Raw genomic sequence first — 22240 nt, forward strand, 5'->3', positions numbered from 1 at the left:
TGACAGATTACTGGGAGAATTTACAAAAATTACACAGCATCAACAACATGGAGATATTTACTTGTCCAGGCTTCCCATTCTCACATAAAAAGGCTTCATGCTCTGATGCAAACTCAGGAGCGTTGTCATTTACATCAAGAACTTTGATAGCAACAGGCACTCGGGATACTTGACTGTGGTTCCCTAAGAGAAGAAAACATAGCATAAAAGGTAAGAATATTTCATTTGGGATTGATGCCATAAAGGGCCCAAGATATAAACACTTCCATGTCGAAAGTGTACTGTGCCCATTCTCAATTTTTGCTTAATTGGGGTGCTTTCTTCGCAATGGATTATATAATTGGAGCAAAAGATAAAGATGAATAGTCAGTATTTACTGAAGGGAGGAAAAAGCAAATAAATCCCTACTGCAAACAGCATTTGTCGTTAGACCTTCTCAGCCTAAATTGCTAGATTTTTCTCTGATGAAGTTTGTATTGTTTTATTGATAAAGTCCATTATACCATGGAAAGAGAAGGCTGTAAACAACATAGATTTATTTCTTTGTTTATCTTTGGCAGAGCACAGTGCATTTTAGTCTATTAGTAGTTTTGAGTGCACATCTATTATTTCTTCATTGCAAATACGATTAATGTTGAGACCGAATTGGGAGAGAGATGGGTTGCAGGCTTGACGTTGACGATACTGGATATTACTTGAGATTATTAAAGCACTCTGATTCATTTATTGTTGACCAGAAAAGTGGCCTATGAACTTCTTAGTTTTCTGAAATAAAGCCCCATCATTTTTAATATTAAACTATTTTGCATAAGGTTCATCAGTGTACATTGCAAAATAACCTTGTTAAGCTCTTTGGAAGGCTGAGCTAAAGCAACAATTGGAGTTTTACTTTGACCGAAATTTACAGACAGATTTTATTGTCCTCACTGAATTAGAGTGTGTGTGTGTGTGTGTGTGTGTGTGTGTGTGTGTGTATTTTAGAGACAATTAATAACTTTGAATATCTGATCTTATGACTATTTCCCCTAAATAGCAAATATATGATTTTTTTTAAAAGCGTCAAATATCAGGGGGTAGCCATGTTAGTCTGTATCTACAAAAACAACAAGGAGTCTAGTGGCACTTTAATGTCTAACAGATTTATTTGGGCATAAGCTTTCGTGGGTAAAAACCTCACCTCTTCAGATGCATCTGAAGAAGTGAGGTTTTTACCCACAAAAGCTTGTGCCCAAATAAATCTGTTAGTCTTTTAGGTGCCACCAGACTCCTTGTTGTTTTTATTTAAAAGAGTGATTGTCCAAATGGTTAATAGAAAAATATGTTATAAACCATAATAGTATTTCAGTAGCCTAATGCTAGCTTCATAATCCAGCTATGAATCATAGAATCATGGAAGTGTAGGACTGGAAGGGACTTTGATATGTCTTCTAGTCCAGTCCCCTGTTCTCAAGACAGGACTAAGTATTATCTACACTATCCCTGACAAGTGTTTGTTTAACCTGTTTAACTCTTAAATACCTCCAATGATGGCGATTCCACAACCTCCCTAGGCAATTTAATCCAGTGCTTAACTGCCCAGTGGGAGCTGCGATCGGCCTAACCTGTGGACGCAGCAGGTAAACAAACCAGCCCGGCCTGCCAGGGTGCTTACCCTGACGGGCCGCGTGCCAACGGTCGCCGATCCCTGTTTAAACCCATTGCTTCTTGTTCTAGCCGCAGAGATTAACAAGAATGACTGCCCTGCACCTTTAAGCGGGGGGGATAGTAGGGGGCTGAGAGGTGGGGGGGGCACTGTGTCTGGCTGGCCGAATGAAGGGAAAAGTACTTTATGGCTGGTGGGGGAGGGGGAGATGAAAACTGCTGCAAAAAACATGGTCGCTGACTCATCTTCTGGGAATGTAGGGTTTAAAAGGGGCAGCTCTGCACCTGAAGCCTTCCTTTTTACATGGACCAGGCTGAAGCAGGACCCACCTGGCCTCCCTTTTAGGTGGTAAAATACCAGGTTTTTACCTGATGGGGTGCATTACACTAGCCGCCCCTTTCTTAGGGGGACTGGGAAGGAATTTTTGCTTTACCACCAGATTGGCTTGGGTGCGGTTGGGTTTTTTTTTGCCTTCCCCACAGTGGATTCAGCAAGGGCTCTGTTCATGCATGGCATGATGGGCAGTAGGCTATATGTTGCAACTCATTATTTAAGTGTAGGGCGGATGTCCAGTGCAGGTACTCCATAGGAAAGGTATACAGTGACTGGATAAATGGCTTGGAAAAGGACTTAAAAAGAGGTGTTCCTTAAAGGAATGAACCGGGAGCGGCTGGGGACTCCTATGATTGGTATGACAGGGAGCCAACCTCCCATTCTTATAGCTCATCTTAACCCTCTTACAAGGAGGGGGGAGTGGATGATAAGTTCCCAGCAATGGATTTGCTGGAGGGACCTGGATGGAAAAAAAGGGGGAGCTGGTAAAAGCCCTCTGGGTAATTACGGAATAAACATGGATTTGCCTGCACTGTACACTTTTATCTGCCGGATAGTCCCAGACATCTAATAATAAAGTTGCGGCCTGATTAAACCCATGTCAAATATCTCCTGTCCTTCTTTCAGCATAGCCACACAATAATTATTCTCCCTCCTCCTTGTAAAAACTTTTTATGTACTTGAAAACCATTATCATGTCCCCCTCAGTCTTCTCTCCTCCAGACTAAAGAAACCCAATTTTTTCAGTCTTTCCTCTGAGGTCATATTTTCTTGATCTTTAATAATTTTTGTTGCTTTCCTCCTGGCTTTCTCCAATTTCTTTACATCTTTCCTAAAATGTGTCACCCAAGACTAGAGGTGATATCAGTGCAGAATAGTGCAGAAGAATTACTTCTCATGTCCTGCTAACAACACTCTTGCTAATACATCCCAGAATGATGTTTGCATTTTTTGCAAAAGTATTACACTGTTGACTCATATTCAGCTTCTGATCCACTATGACACTTAGATTCCCTGCTGCAGTACTTCTTCCTAGGCAATCATTTCTCATTTTGTATGTGTACAACTGACTGTTCCTTCTTAAGTGGAGTACTCTGCATTTGTCCTTATTAAACTTCATCCTATTATTATATTACCTTATTTTACATCATTTTTCCCAATTAAGTATCAACATTCTGAAGAACTGCCTACTACATGAGTTCAATTCAGAGCCTGTCTCAGGTAAAACTAATTATCCAGAGCAGAAGTTTTGCCTGAGTAAGTACTGCAGAATCAGTTCCTGTCAGGAAATTGCAGGTTAAAGAACAGGCAGGTTTTCATAATAATGATGGAATCTTCATTAATAACTATATCAGACACCACAATAGTAATATTTTCCTCTTTTTAGCACCAGTTATTCAAGAATCTCTAAGGATGTCAGAAATGCTATTTAATTATCAGAACATCTCTGTGAAGTACAAGTATTATTATACCCATTATAGGGCAGGTAAACTGAGCCACAGAGAGTACATCTCCACAGTGAGCCTCAGCTCACTCAGTAAGCCACAGATCCTGGGTCTACAGATCTGGGCTCGTGGGAGTTGGGCTACTGTGCTAAAACTAGATGTGCAGATGTTATAGCTTGGGCTAGAGTTCGGTCTTTGAAGCCCAGGGAGGGGATTTTTGTCCTCTGAATAAGTGTCTCTAAACATAAACTCCAGGCAGGCATTTCCAAACAAATGTCAATAAAACCTTTACACTACACCATAGTACAACCCATTCTAGAAATGACATATATTTTATGAAGGAGAGGGGGGAGAATTACTGTACACAAGTTTTACGGAGTTTAAAAAATAAATACTGGGATTATCTTTTATGTCCCTCCACCTGTAACCCAGATGCCTTAGTTACTATGATTCTCAATGTACATTGCTCAAAGGGAAGAGAAATTACCCTAAATACATTCACAACATTTCTAAAAATTATCTGAAATAACATAAAAGTGTTTACTTAAAGATTCAAAACTATGATATCAGCAAATCTTGCAGGGTTAGAAGCAAATGTTTGGTGTCCATTGGAAAGCTTGGAACATTCCATTTCTAGTTATATAAGGTATGTGAGTTTACCAGATATAATATCTGTTAAACGCTTAATGCTTGAAGCTGCTCAGAGTTAGATAGCCTAAGAAAAGTTCTAGTGGCGATTGTCTCTGGACAGGATAAACTTGTTCCATCAAAAGGTGCATGATAAATGCAATGAATCATAAAGTTTCATAATTTATCACATTAATAACAACATTGCATTGATAATAAGTACACATTCAAAAAGGTTAATATGCAATTCACAAAGCCAAAACATTTTAAGCACATTTTCTTTATCTTAACTTGATAATACATAAACAATGAATGTATTGGCTTTTCAGAATTCCCAGCACTAGTGTCACATTTAAATACTAAAGATTTGCTTTTATCTAAATGAAAGAAACAATGACAGTTCAAATTTTAAAGATATTACAGAGAAATGTAATTAATTAGAAAAGCTTCTAAAGAAATTATTCATGTCCCTTGCGACTGTCCCCAAAATGTTTGTCTTTCAAGTGAAATATAAACATTATATTTAAATATATTATAATTAGAAACTTGATGACAATACATTAAAAAAAATAATTTACTAAACACGACAGAGAGACCCAACTGGTTTGGAAATCTCCAAACAAGGGGATAGCCCCTGCTTGTTATATGGGTTCTTCAGACTACAATGAAAAAAACTGTCATTTAAGAAAAAGAGAGAGAGGTTTACATATTGTTTACATTGATCACCAATTTTTGACATTATCACTCTGAGCCTCCTTGTTATCACCTCAAACACTGCATTGTCTTTTCACTTATGTATAGTGCTGTCTATATAAGTATAATTCAGAAGAAATAATTATTAAAATAGTGAAAAACTAAGAAATACTAAGCAGACACATAGATCTACACTAGGATGAATACATTATGAATATAAAATAGTTAACATTTCTTTCATATTCCTGTTTTGGCACTTCCAGTGTACACCTCTTTCTCTATGGCAAAGCACTTGCATGCCATTTATCAGACTCTCAACTTCAAACCTGTCTGTTAGCTATAGCCCTATATTCTTAGAATCCTCATTCCCTGTTACATATTAGAAAAGCTGTACAGAGTATGATGGGGGCTATTCCTCCAATGCAGCTAATGGATTGTTCCAATCAGTTACTCTGGTGCAAAACTATTAAAGGCAATGAAGTTGCACTGGTGTCATAGAACATCATAAGATAATGGGATAGAACAGTTTTCACAATGGGCCTAATTTGGCTTCTAAAGGTTTTATTACTGATGATGATGATTATGCACAACAATTAAAGGCCCAGCTTGATTCTCACACCCTAAGGGAGTTTGCAGGGCTGTCACTTAAAATAAAAGAAATAAAATCATAACTTTATAAATTAAGTATAATTGATAGGGATATCAATGATGTGAACAAGGACTCCCACAATGCCATTTTTAGCAAGTCTTTTTTAAGAGACACCTTAAAGACCTCATTTTCAGTCCTGGTAAGGTCACACCCACTTGGTCATCTGCAGGCACAATTGCCACAAACATGTAATCACAATAATTGCACTGCACTTGCAAATTAGGTGCATACACATGCACATGTTGCCTCTATATAATTACTGAAGTCACCATTGCTGCCTATGATTTGCGGACCCTGAACACTTCTGAATTGGCACTGGTGAAAGCAACCTGACTTCCCATTGTCTAACAAGGTAGACATCAGGAAAGGATGCAACAGTATAAAGGAGCTAGAGGAATCAATTAGTGATAAGTGAACCTGAAAATATGAGAAGGCTCAGCTGGGTTCAGATCCATAAGTTTAAAGGTTTACTTGAACCACATGTGTCTGAAAAAAGTTCCACTAGAAATTTAATGCAATGTTACTTTATTTCAGCACTCTCTGGACGTGAACCTGGAAATAAAGGTCAAATCTGGCAGTCCTTGCTCAGGCAAACTATCCATTGATTTTAATGGCAAACGTGCTCAAGGAAGGACTAAAAAGGGCTTCAGCATTTGACACAAAGTACAAAGAGATGAGAAAATCAGAGCATGCCAAATGACCTAATCAAACTTTTCCAAACCTCCAAACATGATCTTTTAGATTTATTTGAGGACTGCGAGTTGGTTGTTATAGCCAAACAAGTTTGCTGACACCTTGAAAAAAATAGATATAACATTTGAATTTAAAATATTACAGTTCAGTTATTACTATTGTTGTTGTTTATTAGTATTTATATCTCTGGAGCACATAAGGGCCCTAACCAAAATACAGAATAGAAGACAGCCCCTGTCCTGAAGACCATACAATCAACAAGACAAAATGAACAATGAAAAGCAATTTGCTAAAAGTGCAACATTTGGTTCTGAGTGTAGTGGGTAGCACCATGAGTTATTATTCCCTCTGAAGCATTATAAGCCAAGTTTTCAGCCTTCACTATGTAACTTACGGAGTAGTGCAAAGCAGCTGTAAAGCTGCCATAAAGGGGTAGCCAAGGATTCCCCCACTACTGGAACAGCAGCCTTCATTGAAAGTCCGAATTTAATGCATAGAGATGTACACTTTAATATTTCCTTTATCCAAGTCTATTTTTCTTTGTTTAAATAGACGATCAGAAATTACATTGCTGTTCTGCTTAAATAGTAGTAAGCTGTGTTGTTTTTAACTAAAATCAAGCAATATCTAAATACAAAGTAGAATCCTGGAAAACTACAAGCTTTGTGTCATCCTGTAGCTTGGAAATGGCTATTTCATACTTCTCTGGCTCAGTGAACTTTCAAGTATAATAAGATTTGAAATTAGAAATAGGAGAACCGAGAGACGTTCCAGTTCTAATAGAGAAATCAAAAACACACTAAATCGAAACTACTGATTAATGAATCAACAAACAACCCCCTCAAAACAAAACAAACACCAAAAACAGAGTTTGTTTCACATATCTATTTTTTCAAGCTCAACAAGTTGTATTTAACAGATTGTTTCCTACACCTTATTATGATTGTATCTGATGGGTCTCAGAAGATAATCTACACATATGATAAATTTATTCTGTTTGACTTTACACTCCCCACTCTGTGTATTCCTTTATCTGTATAACACTGCACCCGATAACAACTCTTTGCCAAATAAAACTGACAGAGCAAATCTTGATAAAAAGGGATGCAATTATGAAGCTGAATTTTTATTTAGATGGTACGTTCCAACTGTGGAACTATTACAGCATAGAGTATGTGTCCATTTGTCTTAAAGACTGCATAATTCCCCACCTGAGACTAACTTTGAACTAATTAAGGTTAAGACCTATTAGTCTACAACTTTCCTATTAAAAATAATGGACCACAATGAATTCTGAATTGAAAAAAAGTCATATTAAGGAGTGGTAATTTTTGAAGGATTAATACTACAGGAAAAGATTCCCTATTTGAAAAGTATGGGGAGATACTGGCATTGAGGAATCACCATGAATCAGTGTAAGTGTACCAGCATATAGGGAAAAGGCTGCTAGAACATGCTGTTCAGGAAAAAGAACATTGGTTCCAAATTAATGTTCCAATGGTATTTACCTTCAGCACACCTGAAGAGATGTATTATTGAAATACAGATTGGAGAGAGTATGTGGAAAAGAAGAATGCTGAGCACATTTTTTGAGCCTGTCCCTTAAATCATTCTTTGTGGGGAAAAATAAGGGTGATTGAAAGCATTGTCTGCTCCCAATAGGTCCTTTAGTCATTTTCCAGGTGAAGGAGATAAATAACTCAAAAGCAAACTTATTTTAAATTTTCTATTTATAATAACACATTGACATGATGCCAATTTTTTTTAACTGTTGACTTTTTCAAATATTTCCCAGTGATGCTCACTAGATAAAATATTCTCCCTTCTGTTCCTCATCACCACCACATATCCCAGATTCTTGCCAAACCCATGTCAACCCTGATAGTGGTATGTCAGGGACAGCATTATTTCCTGGCTGATAAGTGAGGCAGAGTTGGGCTGCGGGAGTAGCCTCGGCTTTTAGTGAAAGCAGTTCCAGCAGGGTGGATGGATTATGTTTTAAGGGTAACTTACTTTGTAACTAACATTTTTCTTCACAGGATCCAGCTGCCAGCTCTACTAGTAACGTGGTTAATGTCTACATAGGAGCTGGAAGGTGTTAATTTCAGTTTAATGAGGCATACCTGTGCTAGCATTGTGAGTGTGCAAAAAAAACAAAAAAAGTGCAACTGTGGCAGTGCAAGCAGCAGGATGAGCTAGCCACCCCAAGAACGGTATCTATGGTCTCGGACAGATTCGTATTTGGCGCAGCTACAATTTCCAACTCTATCATAGACATACCCTAAGACAGGCCGATGTCAGCTAAGCAGTGTACAAGACTTGTGAATGATGATGGAACAGTACCTAATACTTTTCCTTCACTTTACCTTCCTCACACCCATTCTTTTCACTGCTGATATAAGAAGAATTTGAGAAATTTTAGACGTGGAAAATGCAAGCTGCTCCAGAAGATTTTAATTAATTAGTGCCATATCCTTCAGGCCTGTGTTCAGGCAAAAATCTCAGCAACTTCAATTTTTGCTTGAGTTTTGTAAAGCATAACAATTGCTGAATTTGGCCCAGCACTATTATGAAATACGGATTTCTTTCTCTTCTTCTTCTTCAAGTGACATATCTGATATGGAAGTTATCAGCCACCACCTTCCATCTTTCACAGTCCTGACAGAGTTGTAAAACATCCACTCTCCTTTGGATACCAGTCCATCTGGAGATGGTTTCTGACATAGTTGGTTCTCTTTCTTTAACTGCAATCTTGCCTGATAGTATAAGTGCTGAATTTAAGTCACTCTGCACTCAACCTGCATGTTCACAAAAATATGTTATTCTCTGACCTAGGGTCTCAAGCAATTGTGTTCTTTTTAATTTCATCCTTCTCATCACCTCATTTTTCATAGTTTTAGTTACCTAGCTAATTTTAAAAATTATTCCATAACATCAAAACTCAAATACTATAAGTCATTTCTCAGTGCCTTTTTTAAGCGTCCATGTCTCGCATCCATACAGTGAACACATGTAGTACTTCAGCAATCTAGTGCAGATGTGCAGTTTTAACTTTCGACAACACAGAAGTCTTTGGAAGTTGCTGAATACATTTTTGAAAGCTGTATCCTTAGCTCTGCAAAATTACACAGAAATGTAAATACCCTAAAGTTACATGACCAAGCGGATTAATTTTATTGCTGATATTCTACCCATCCTGTATACCTCCCTTTCCTGGTGTAACATTAATGGATTATATCTTTCACATACTTTTTATTTTTCCTTTAAGGCCTGATTCAGCTCTCTTTTAAGTCAATGAGAGTCTTTCTACTAACTTCAAAGGAAGTTTGATTTAGTCCTTACTCTTGATATTGTATTGTCCGATTTAATTTCTTTGAAAATATAACAGTATTCTCAGCTGGTGTAAATCAGCTCCGTTAATTTCAATGGATCGTCACGGATTTATACCAGCCCACAATCAGATCCACAATATTTAAAATTAAACCAGCGTATTCTGTACAGATATACACACGCACTCCTCTTGGAGTCAAAGAGATGTGAGTTTGAATATCTCAGAGCAGAATGTAGCTCAGTATTTATATGCAACCTCTTTGCTACTTTTCCTGTAATTAAGCTGTGTATTGCATTACTTTGCAGTTATTCAGCAACCTAGTAAATAGTTACTGTGTAATTACCTCTGATCCTCTGTGAATTAAGAAATCCATTTTGTTAGTGCCCTTCAAATCTGCTGAGCAGTAATTAGGGGTGTTTGTTTCTTTGCAGAACTCTCTGATTGCAAACATAGCAAAGTCCCTAGAAACTATTGTTCTGTATATTTCATTTTGACTACAGTGAGCTTCATATTCATTGCGACTCATAACTAAGATATATGTGACACATCAATATGAGTAAACAAATAGATAATTCAAAATAAATTACCAGTATACCTCCTTGGATAACTGTATTGCAACTTGCTATCTCAGTGTCAAGCTTTTGGAAATCTTTTTTAAAAAGATCCTGCTTTTGTTGTAACTCCCACTGCACATACTTAAAAAAATGTATGGAACAAACATTCTCCCAGCCACCCTTCCATCCTAGTACCACATTACATAGAAATCTGGGAATTATCTGGCAATAACTCATACAGTGTAGATCACTTTCCTTCCTCGCTCATTCCCACCTATTTGGGGAGGGCTGCTGTCAGTTCCCCACCCCTCCAAATTTGATCCCAGCCCACTGCTGGAATCCCACCTCTGTCTCCTTGCATGAGGGCTAAGGGCTGACTCTGCTGTGCCAGATATTAGGAGCCCCAACCCCATTCACAGCTTCTTTAGGGGCTGCCTTCCCCTAGGTCCACTTCTGACTCCTGTTTACCAGGAAACCAGGCCACCTTTGGACTAACTATCTGCACTGGACATCGATTACCTGCTAAGTTGTGACAGCGTGAACTGTACCTCCTGAATTACCCAAACAGGTCCTGGAGCTTCTGTGGAGAAGATGAACTCCAATCCCATTCCCACCCAATCTCAGTACTGAGGGAGAAATTCCTTCCCAGTCCTGAAAACCGCAACTAGAACAATGCTCACATCAGACCAAAAAACACCAGTCCTACACTGATTCCATGGGTGAGAAAGTGGGAGCTGCTGGTCTGGACAGGAGAGAGATCTCCATCAAGCAGGACAGGGCAGGGGGGAAATGGCAAACCTGAATCTCTTCAACCTACCCTCAGCTCGGGTGATGCCCCCATCTCCTGCTTCCCCAACCCAAAGGAGGAAGGGAACACATCAAGGAGCTATGACCCCTTTCTTTCCCCTTGATCAGAAAAAGCCTCCTGCCATTGAGGTTGTAGGTATTGTATTCTGTGAGCCTTTCTGTTAACTGGAGTTAGAATCTGTTTATGGCTTCTTAGTAATTTCCGCTCAATCCTTGTGGCAGCTGCCACTTGTTAACTCTCCCAGTATGTGAAAGAGATGTCCCTACGGGTCAGATGGAAGTAAGAGACAGGGAGATATTTCAGGGAATCCAAGGAACAGCTGGGATTTAGGAGACACCTTTGGCTGTGATTTGCATTCTGATATTATTATTATTTGAGTTATCGATAAATCCAAACCCCAGAAGTGGTAAGTTTGTCTTTACGCAATGTGTGTTGTAAACTTCATTTGGAACAGACTTGGATGACAATGCTACCAGCACACAGCAACATAAGCACTTTGATGCATTTCTTATATTTTCAGAGGCTATATGCAATATCATAATCATTGTTAGGAAGTAATGGGTTCTTATTTCTACACATTACCATGAGTTATTTCCAGAAAATAATGTAGCACCATTATATGACTTGAAACAAACACATAATAAAAGCACTAGAACAAATCTACTCTATAGGATAAAGAGATTAAGGCGCCAGTCTCAGACACAACACATCTAGCAGGTAAATTCACAGGGCTTGAGTCACCATTGTGTTGCTCCTGTTTTAGGTTGGAGTAACTCCATGTTAATCAATGGAGCTTCAACAGTATAAAGTTGGAGTAGCACAGTCAGGAATCAAGCCCACAGTTCAGAGCAATTACAATGTTAATATGGTGATTGTGTATCATGCATATTAAAAATGCAATAAAATATTGACTCATACAAAACAACTTCTTATCAATGATAATTAGCTTTGAAATTGTGTAATGAATAGCAGCAATACTAAATAAATTTTATTGATGACACGGTGTCTGGGATGTTTTAGATTTTTAATTTAAAAATCATTTAATGAATAACAAAATAAATAACCCAGAAGAAAACTGACCCAAAACATTTCAGTAAAACTTTTTACATCTAAAATTATTATAAAATAGGTGTCTTGTATTTATTTATTTAATAAGTGGGCAGATTTTAAAATATGCTCAGCACCTGGCAGTTCCCATTATTCTCAACTGTGCATGTTGAGCACTTGGGAAAATCTGCCCCTTTACCTCTAAACCTGAAGGTACTGTGACTTCTCGCCCACAACTACCTTTGTTAAAACTCACAGTATGCTCCTCTGAGTAGCTTCATTATTTAAGATGGACATTCTATCCACAAAAGTGTTCCAGGGAGACTGACTATCATGGTGTTCAATTATAGATATATCTCCACCCTGTTCCATTCCCAAGCTATGGCCTGCAATCAACCACACACAATTTTCAAGGTACTGGATCACATATTGCCTAGAATAATAAGTGTACTCACATCAAAATAGCCAAGTACTCTGCACTACTGTTCTGGGGGCGGGGGGGAGAGATCCCTCAGAAATCATAAAATCCAAGGTGCAAATGCCCATTTGGCAATTGTCTAGTTTAGGAACCCGCTTCACTTCAGTCTCACCCTTATTTTGCTAATGCAATAATGAAATATTGTCAGTTTGTACTTTCCTCCATTTCTTTTGTGGCAATTCACAAATCAGTCAAGCACATTCAGTCCTTTAGCTAACAAACCTGCTCGCATTTGTACTTATTTTAGTCTCTATCATTTCTGGGTCTCATAACACCTTATATGCTATCCCTTTCTCTCAAACAATCCATCCCCTTTATGCCCATTTTTATAGTGTAAATTTTGATCAGTGTTGTCAGTCTTCAAAGTTCTTTAGCAAAGTCAGATTTTTGCAAAATGTAGAGCTTTACAGACTAACATGGCTCCATAAACTTCTGAAACCAGGGATGATTGTTCTTAGGCAGCTGATCCAATCACTCTCCCCATTAGGTATGGTACCACCTCCTACAAAGTATGCTTCTTGCATTTTTTTTCCTTCAGCTAAGCATTCATTTTTATAGTTGTCTTGTGATTTTTCCTTACCAGATAACTGGAAACATAATTTCCTTGCCCACTTATTCCCTTCTCTTCAGTGCCCTCACCTGCCTGTTTGCATTCCAGTTCTCAAAGTATGGAGCACATCTTACTATTGAGATCTCTATTCCATTCTATATAGGCTTTTATACTACACTCCTAACTATAATAGGTAAGCACCTTTCTAACAATGTGACTACATAATCTGTCATGTGTTTCTTCTCTCATCTTTACACAGGGAGTGGATTGTTTTCCACTCCCATTAGCATCCATGTGGGCCACTTCCCCTCAGAGGAATTCCTGAGGTAAATACATCAATTGCTCACATGGAAAGCAATACAGTCTTTGGAAAGTAGGAAATGCATTTTAGTGCATCTTTTAGTGCAATTTAGTAGACGGAAGCAAGGAGAGCCAGGATCATGTGATCAAACAACGCCTCAAGGACCTCCAGCACTTGCTTTGTGATCTATAAAAGGTAAGCCTCTAGCCTGTAGTTATGACCAAATAAACAAGAAACCTAGCTTAGTAAATTCAGGTAGAGCAAAAATTATGGGTTATATAATTTCTATCATGCTGATCAGAAAAGAAAGTGTCTGGTGAAAAGGTTAAGCAGTTCTGAGTTCCTGTTTAAACCTTCTCTGATGCTTCTTTCCTTTTTAAATTTTACTGAAATTTATTCAGCCCTAAATGAAAGATAATTACATAGTATACCAAAGTAATTCCCTAAAACATTATAATTATTCTTAATAATGTCAATAGTAGTTTTACAATAAAAGACAAAATAAAATTAAGAAATTAAAAGTATTAACAAAAGAATTCATGACACTAAAATGTAGTTTTCAAGTACATAAAAGGTTGTTACAAGGAGAAGGGAGAAAAATTGTTCTTCTTAACCTCTGAGGATAGGACAAGAAGCGATGGGCTTAAATTTCAGCAAGGGCGATTTAGGTTGGACATTAGGAAAAACTTCCTAACTGTCAGAGTGGTTAAGCACTGGAATAAATTGCCTAGGGAGGTTCTGGAATCTCCATCATTGGGGATTTTTAAGAGCAGGTTGGACAAACACCTGTCAGGGATGGTCAAGATAATACTTAGTCCTGCCTTGAGTGCAGGGACTGGACTAGATGACCTCTTGAGGTCTCATCCAGTTCTATGATTCTATGTGTTTGCTGAATGCACCAAACATTAATCTGAAGAATATTTTTACTACATATCTTTCTTCCTTTTTAACTTGTGTCCCTGCATCCTAAAAAGCCCAGCTGTAATATATAATAAAGATAGTTTAACATAGAATGCACTGTGTGATGATTCATAATTGTATTTATATTCATGGTAAATCATACAGAGTCTTTTTGGATTTATGCCTTTTGGATTTATGGATTTTTTCCACTAGGTGACAGAAAGGGAAAAAATTGCCCCATATTTCTTTATTTCTAAAGGATGCAGCAAGTATGGTTAATTGACTTTTTTGGTTACATGCCATAGTTTTGTCCTCGAGATTCCTATGTTCTATGTCTGGAAAACATTTTTGTGGTCACATCACCATTTTCATTTCAATATCTCTTCTATTTTCTCATCTAGTGCTTTGACTAATGATCCATCAGAATTTATACTAGTTGTGGTACTTTGCCAAACATCATCAGGAATATTAATATGATTGTTACGATAACTGTATTGTACTGCAAAAATGATATTACTTAATTTTACGCAGAAATGAGTGACGGTGATTTCTACTTTACTGTGTAAGAAAATAATCTTTTTTCAAATAAGCTTGGTTCATGAGCTATTTATTTCAGATCACTTCTTAGCTAAAATGAATATTTTACTTTCTCAAGCATCGCTAAACAATTTCATTATCAATATTTGGTAATCCAACTAATAAGTTTAATATTAGTTTAAAAAGTAGAGCTGTGAAGAGAAGGAAAATTCTTTCATGGAGGATTCTGAATTTTCAAAATTTGTTTTTATTCCAATATGGAAAAAAAACCCACAATTTGAACACTCTCCACAAATGAATTTCCATCCATCCAGGATTGATTAAAGTGTTTAATTTAAAGTTTGACTTTTTAAATTTATAATACATAATACAATAAAATAAAAAAAATCAAAATGCAAAGTCTTAAGAAAATAACAAAATGCATTCTGAAAATGTCAGAATATAATGTGTTGACATTTTTTGGAACTATTCTTTACCCTTTTGTCCCCAAAATGATTTTTTGTCAAAATCAACATGCCTCCCTTGCTAGACTTCAGATAGAGAGGTGCAGTGTCCATTCATTCCACCCAGTTCCTTCTTTGGGGGCTGCCAGGCGAGGTCACACCAGCATCAATAACCCAGTCTGGAGAAATCTTCTGAGGGTGGTATCTTCTACTCCTTGGGCACACTTGTTCCCCACTCACACTGCCACTCCCTTCTAGCAGCCAGCTCTCCATTCCAAGCAAGCTGCAGCGCATGGGGTCTCACCTTCCCCACTCGCTCCCCCTCCCTTTCCTGTTGATAGTGGCCAAGGGAATGCTGGGAAATGTAGTTCCTTCCCTGCTCCAGGGCAGGCTCTCTAGGCAGGGAGCTGGCCAAGGAACTACAGCTCCCAGGGCCCCTTGGGTTCTGAGCTCCCATGCCGGATCCTGCTGTTTGGAAGCTTGTGCAGCACTGAGAGAGGGGAGGAAGAGAGTGTTATGGGCCCCCTTCTGAGCTTGGGCCTGGCGCTAGGAGCACTAGGTCAGCAAAAAGAGTATGTTTCCACTTAAGTCATAGGTGGGACTGCAGCTCAGGTAGAATTCCGAGCAGGCTTGTATAGCCCATACTGAAGCTTAGGCTGTCATATCTTGATTGCTATTTTTAGCTGAGCTAGTTAGATTAACACTAGCCTGGGTATGCCAACCTGTGCTGCAGTGAAACCTCCAATTCAGTGTAGACACATACCCTAAAGGTGTTGCTGCACCCATGCTAGAGCAAGAGTGGGAGGTTTTCTTGTGTTTTTTAACATAGCTGCACCATGTTAGAAAAAACAAATCCTTTCATCTATGGACGAGAAAAAATAGCAGGAGAAGCTCAAGCCGTGGTGGAATTTGTCACTGGTAGAAGTGAGGTTGAAGTAAAAGAGGAAACCTGCAAGAGGTGGAGCCAATGGAAAAAAAAATATCTTTACAGAGATAGCTCAGTAGTCTCCCAGTCGAAGAGGAAAGAGAAACACCACCCATTGTGTTCTGCTGCCTTCGTATTGATCGAGAACACCAAGCATTCTGATAAAAGCAAGTAAGAAGTGTGGATGGAAACCAAATCATAGAATCATAGACTTTAAGGTCAGAAGGGACCATTATGATCATCTAGTCTCACCTCCTGCACAACGCAGGCCACAGAATCTCACCCACCCACTCCTGTATAAAACCTATGTCTGAGCCATCGAAGTCCTCAAATCATGGTTTAAAGATTTCAAAGTGCAGAGAATCTTCCAGCAAGTGACCCAGGCCCCACACTGCAGAGGAAGGTGAAAAACTGCCAATCTGCCCTCGAGGAACATTCCTTCCTGACCCCAAATATGGCAGTCAGCTAAACCCTGAGCATGTGAGCAAGACTCACCAGCCACACAACCAGACAAGAATTCTCTGTAGTAACTCAGATCGCACCCCATCTAACATCCCATCACAGGCCATTGGGCATATTTACCGCTAATAGTCAAAGACCAATTAATTGCCAAAATTAGGCGATCCCATTATACCATCCTCTCCATAAATTTATCAAGCTTAGTCTTGAAGCCAGATATATCTTTTGCCCCCACCGCTCCCCTTGGAAGGCTGTTCCAGAACTTCACTCTTCTGATGGTTAGAAACCTTCATCTAATTTCAAGTCTAAACTTCCTGATGACCAGTTTATATCCATTTGTTCTTGTGTCCACATTGGTACTGAGCTTAAATAACTCCTCTCCCTCCCTGGTATTTATCCCTCTGATATATTTATAGAGAGCAATCATATCTTCCCTCAGCCTTCTTTTGGTTAGGCTAAACAAGCCAAGCTCTTTGAGTCTCATTTCATAAGACAGGTTTTCCATTCCTCGGGTCATCCGAGTAGCCCTTCACTGTACCTGGTCCAGTTTGAATTCATCCTTCTTAAACATGGGAGACCAGAACTGCACACAGTATTCCAGATGAGGTCTCACCAGTGTCTTGTATAATGGTGCTAACACCTCATTATCTCTACTAGAAATACCTCACCCGATGCATCCCATTAGGCATTGGGAGCTCAATCCAGAATTCCAATGGGTGGTGGAGACTGCGGGAACTGCGGGATAGCTACCACAGTGCAATGCTCCGGAAGTCGATGCTAGCCTCGGTACTGTGGACGCACTCCGCCGAGTTAATGGTCTTAATGGTCTTGGAGTGGGGACACACACAATCGACTGTATAAAATCGATTTCTAAAAAATTGACTTCTATAAATTCGACCTAATTTTGTAGTGTAGACATACCCTTAGTCACATGCTTCCACTGTCCACTTTCCTCACCCAGCAGTCTCCCCTCAGAGTTCTTTGGTCCTGCTTCCATCTGCAAGTCTAAGCTTTTCCCTTCAGACTCCTCATGTCTTTGCTCCATCATCTGCTCGAACCCCCTTCTCAACTCAACCAGAGTTTCCACCTGCATCTCCAATCCTCGGATATTTTCCTCCATCAGCTCTATCAGGCGGCACTTCATGCAGACAAAACTTTTTTCAGGTACCCTCTCCAGGATCATGTACATGCCGCAGCTTCCATATCCAGTCATCTTCACTGTGTCTTCCACTGCTTGGGTCACTACCACTGCTACCTCTGTATCTGTCATAGGCTTCCCACCTAAATCCTGTAAATCTGGGAAACAAAGCAAACCATACCACCACCACCCACAGCAAAACAAACTCCCAACGAGCACCAAAACACTGCTAGAACACCACACACTCTCTTCACTAGCCTGTCTGTTCCTCTGCCTGCCTCTTGATCTTCCCCCCAAACTTCCCTTGCAAACTCCCACTCAAACTTCCCTGTTTACAGTTGGATAGTAGGGACTTCAGGAATTAATCTTATTTATGTGTTCTAAAATAAATAATATCTGAATTTAAATGATCTTGCTGTGGTCCTACGCAAGGATTTGATTACTATTTTTCTCCTCCTCCTTCGCATCATTTATTACACTCATGTTTCATCCTAACAGACTGTAAATTCTCTGGGGCAGGGACTGTCCTGTCGCTCTGTGTCTGAACAGCACAGAGCACAATGAGGCCCTGTTCCTGGCTGATGCCAGTATGTCAGTAGCATAAAGAATAGGGTGTAAATTACATGTGAGCAACTGGTTATTTATGCGTTTCTCAACTGCTGAAAGTTACATGCCGTAAAACTGATTAAAGGTGTAAATTATGATTCAGAGTCACACAGACTGAATTTGGGACACAATAAAACATTATGAGAACAAATATACCACAGAATAATTAACTCCTGATAAATCTCTCTCTGTGCTCTTATATACAGTGTGCATACAAGAAGGGTGTGTATTTTTAAACCTAGGGCTGGACTGGCACATTGCAATCCACCCTGAGGGGCAGCATGTTGCTGCACTGTGGCAGGCTCAGCACAGGCCAACCATTGTGACCTTTGCTCCAAGGCAGATGTAAGCCAAACCTGCCCCTTTCCTAGCTCAACTTACTTCCCCCTCTACAGCTGTGTTGATGGATCTGCTGTGTGGTAGGGAGGAGCCATCCCACTACTGGCATCACCTTCACCCACATATGCAAGAGGAGGAGTAGCAGCCCAGGAGAAGTGGCTCCATGTTGTAACCCATAACATAGGTGGCCAACACTGGGAAAGGAAGGAGATATCTTTTGCCTCTTTACTCCCCAGTGTGGAGGTGTAGGCTGGCTCAACACTGAGCCCATAGAATGCAAGCAGAACATTCCACTTATTTAAGTCTCAGCATCCTCATTGCCATAAGATCATATGTCACAAACCATAACTGAAATCCACTTGAAATATGGAGTTTGTGGAATCCAAATAAATAAAAAAGAATAAATAAATAAGCGACACAGCTACAAACACTCACAAAGAGGATATATGTTAATCTTGAGTGGCAATTTTTAATGAGCACAGTAGTTCTCTCACAGTCAGGTGAGAGAAAGCTTGTGTATTTTAAAGGGATCATCACTTAATCACCTTTAAAGCTTACCATGTTTTCTTGACTCTTGCTGATCTGAGTCTTTACAAAGAGACAGCTTAGAAAATGGAATTTTTTAGAAGTTTTTAATGTTGGAATTTATGACATAATTTTATACTGTTGTGCGCATATTTCTGAAACACACTGCATCACCTTTTGCAAGGCCAATTCCAGACAGGCATAGTTAGTAAGGAGCCCATGTCTTATAATAAACCAGGCATTTCTTTTAAGATTCACCAGAGCCCCATAATTCAAGTGGACCTCACTTATGGTCTATGAGATATGAGCATGCAAATATCAGCATGTTCAGCCTCGGATTAGTGAAATGTTCTGCAGTCATACTATGTGATTAATGCACCCCTTCCGTGCCTAAGTTATAATACTGTCTCTGATATAAGCCTTTGCCTTGGCTCCCAGGTACATTAAACCTCCATTTATTATTAGTCTTGTTATATCAGTTAATCAGTAATGATTGAAATGTTGGGCATTTCCTTAGCACTAATGACAGGCTGGGAGGAATAGATGGCATGAAGAACAGATGAGGAAATAGCCTCTTATTGCTATTATAAGATGGAGATGGAAAATCACAGAAGAGGAATATGAAGGCAGAGGGAAGATAGAAATGTCCTACATATAACAGTGAAAACTAAAAATGTAATGCCTGATACATAAAGCAGTCTGATTTCTCGAGTCATGAAATTCTACTCAGCTTACAATATTTGGATAACATTAGTGAGAATGGTGTAATAAATAATAAATAGTGCACATTTTACTTTCTTTTGATGTTAGAGGTGCAGATACAGTAATTACTGTGTCATCTTAATTGTATATTGATAGATAAGGCAAAGCTTTCTTTACCCATTTACATGTCATCAGTGAGACTAGGGACAGGATGGACCAATAGATTAGCCACTCAGTGGTAGAAGTTATCACAATTTCCATCTATTCACAGCCTATTTCAGTCATTGTTTAATGTATTTTCCTATTTTCATAGGCACATTGTAAATCATTAATTTCTAGTACCATTATACCATATCACATTCCCTTTCACAGGATACTGAGTTTCCAGTCACAATGTAAAACCATGTGCTACTATTCATTATGCTACCATGTGACCAGTTGTAGGGCTGTGGGAGAATGAAGCCATACTTTTGACATTGGTGTGTGTTTTGGTAGAGTAGAGTGATATTTATATCCTAAGTGCATGTTTTGTTCAAAGGGCAATTCAAATGGGAGGAATAGTTCAAACCTGGACCAATTAGGGCACAACTCTGAAAAGCATGGAAACTGGGGAGGGGTAGGAAAAATGGATTGGGAAGGTAAGTGAGATGTAGGTGCAAGGAAGGATGTGAGCAGATGACTGGGAATTACAAATGACTGGGGGACTTTTCCCTTATAATGGGTATAGCCGAGCAGTCAGAAAACCGCATTTCGAAGATAGTACCAGGCAAATCAAGGATAGAAGGAACACTGCACAGAAGAAAGGGGGAAGATAAAGGTACACTAGGAAAAGTTACTGAGAATGTCGATTTCATTCTTATTGCAAGGAAGTTCTGCTCAGTATCTCAAGCAAGTGTTTTTATGCCTATATATTTCCACAACCCTTTCTCCTCTTCAGACTGCAACACAGGAAAATAAAACTATGTCAAGTCCCCAGCCACCTGGTGAATTCTCCCAAGCTTCTAATCACAATAAAAAGTCTCCATTCTCAGAATACATTATGAAGTTCTTTAGATCTCAGTCACAGATTACCTTGTGATACAACAAAACAATGTGAAATTCCATTACTCCAGTATCTAAAGTCCAGAGTCACTGACAGGAAACAAAGTTCACCTTTTATATTTAAAGAACAAAAAGGCATGTTCCTGGTAGGAAAAGGTCACTTGGCCAACAAGACTGCTCCCTTTAGATTTTAATCAACTTCATGTTCTTACTTTATATTCTTCTTGACTCACAAAAGATTCTCTCTCTCTGGAGCAAACTTGGCAGGGGGCGGGGGGAAGGAAACACAAGAATCAATTCATGTCACTAGTCATTTTTGGTATCCCTCTTGCTGTACTTTAATAAGTGAGTGTCTGCCTCGCACTCCAAGCTTCTATTTCAGTGTGATTTTGCAGTAAGGTAAAAATCCTTTGTTTTATTCTGTTATCTTAAAAATTAATGTGACATAATATATCAGCGTAACAGGGTCACTACATGGCAGAATAGAAAATATGTTTAATTGTAAAGGAGCAAACTTTTGTTTAAATACAAATATTTTCAATGGAAAGAAAATATTGAGTAGAATAAATAAGGGGTGACTTGATTTATGTTTTAAGACTAATGCTTGATCTTCTCAAAGCAGTGCAAGAAACTTATCCACACATCTTTCCATTAAAATTAATGATACATGGCAATATCTCCTGCACTGGTTTGAAAATCTCACCTGATGTAGCTGAAGCTGTTGTGCAGTGTTTAAGATTACTTTCAACCCCACATTTTGCATTGATGTCTCTCTGTATAAACACTGAAGCATACCGTATCTTCAGCATTGTGACAATAAATCCAGGCTGAAGACTTGTCTGAGAATCACCACTGTGGGACATTCACTTTGTTGGTGAAGACTGTATGCTATTTAGTTATTGCAATTTAGGAATGAGCTTGCAAATCATCACCTGTCTATATTTCACACAGATTTAAGACAGACAATGGTGATAATTCTGTTAACCAATTATAACATGTCATATCTGCTGCTTTGATCTAAAAAAAATCCAAACAGATTCCTTTCTATTGCTAGAAAGAGGTAATCTACCAATGTGACCAGCACAATATCCATATCCAGTCCTAAAGCCAGAATGAAAGGTGTAAAGGAAGTCAAGGCCTTCATGTGCTTTCATAACATCTGCTCAATACGTTTTTAAATAAAGAAGGTTAGAAGACATACTGGTAGTTGGTGAGATGGTCAGGATCAAGACACAACTTCCTGAGCATGAGCCTAATTACTTCTCACTTGAATGAAACTGGCCCCCTGCCTTCTCAAAGGAATATATTAACAGTTTCCACCAACTAAGGACATCATATTCTTGACCAGCTAATTTTACCAGCTGTGAAAGGTATTGATCCATCTTGTATATAGCTCTGCAACTACATCTTGAAACTGTTTGAAACTCAGAAAAAATACGATGTTTCAGTTCCCCACACGTATTCCCAAACACAG

At 38.8% G+C, this 22240-nt stretch overlaps 1 protein-coding gene across 2 annotated transcripts in view; it reads right to left on the reverse strand.

Annotated features, from left to right (window-relative positions):
* CDH8 (cadherin 8) overlaps positions 1-22240 on the reverse strand; it is a 201843-nt gene that overhangs the window by 42043 nt on the left and 137560 nt on the right. For both annotated transcript variants that reach the window (XM_034788598.1, XM_034788599.1), the window contains one exon: positions 62-183. In XM_034788598.1, the coding sequence (XP_034644489.1) occupies positions 62-183 (122 nt within the window). The remainder of the gene's footprint in view (positions 1-61; positions 184-22240) is intronic.

This window comes from Trachemys scripta, chromosome 13, assembly GCF_013100865.1.
Source record: "Trachemys scripta elegans isolate TJP31775 chromosome 13, CAS_Tse_1.0, whole genome shotgun sequence".
In the NCBI taxonomy this organism is placed as follows: domain Eukaryota; kingdom Metazoa; phylum Chordata; order Testudines; family Emydidae; genus Trachemys; species Trachemys scripta.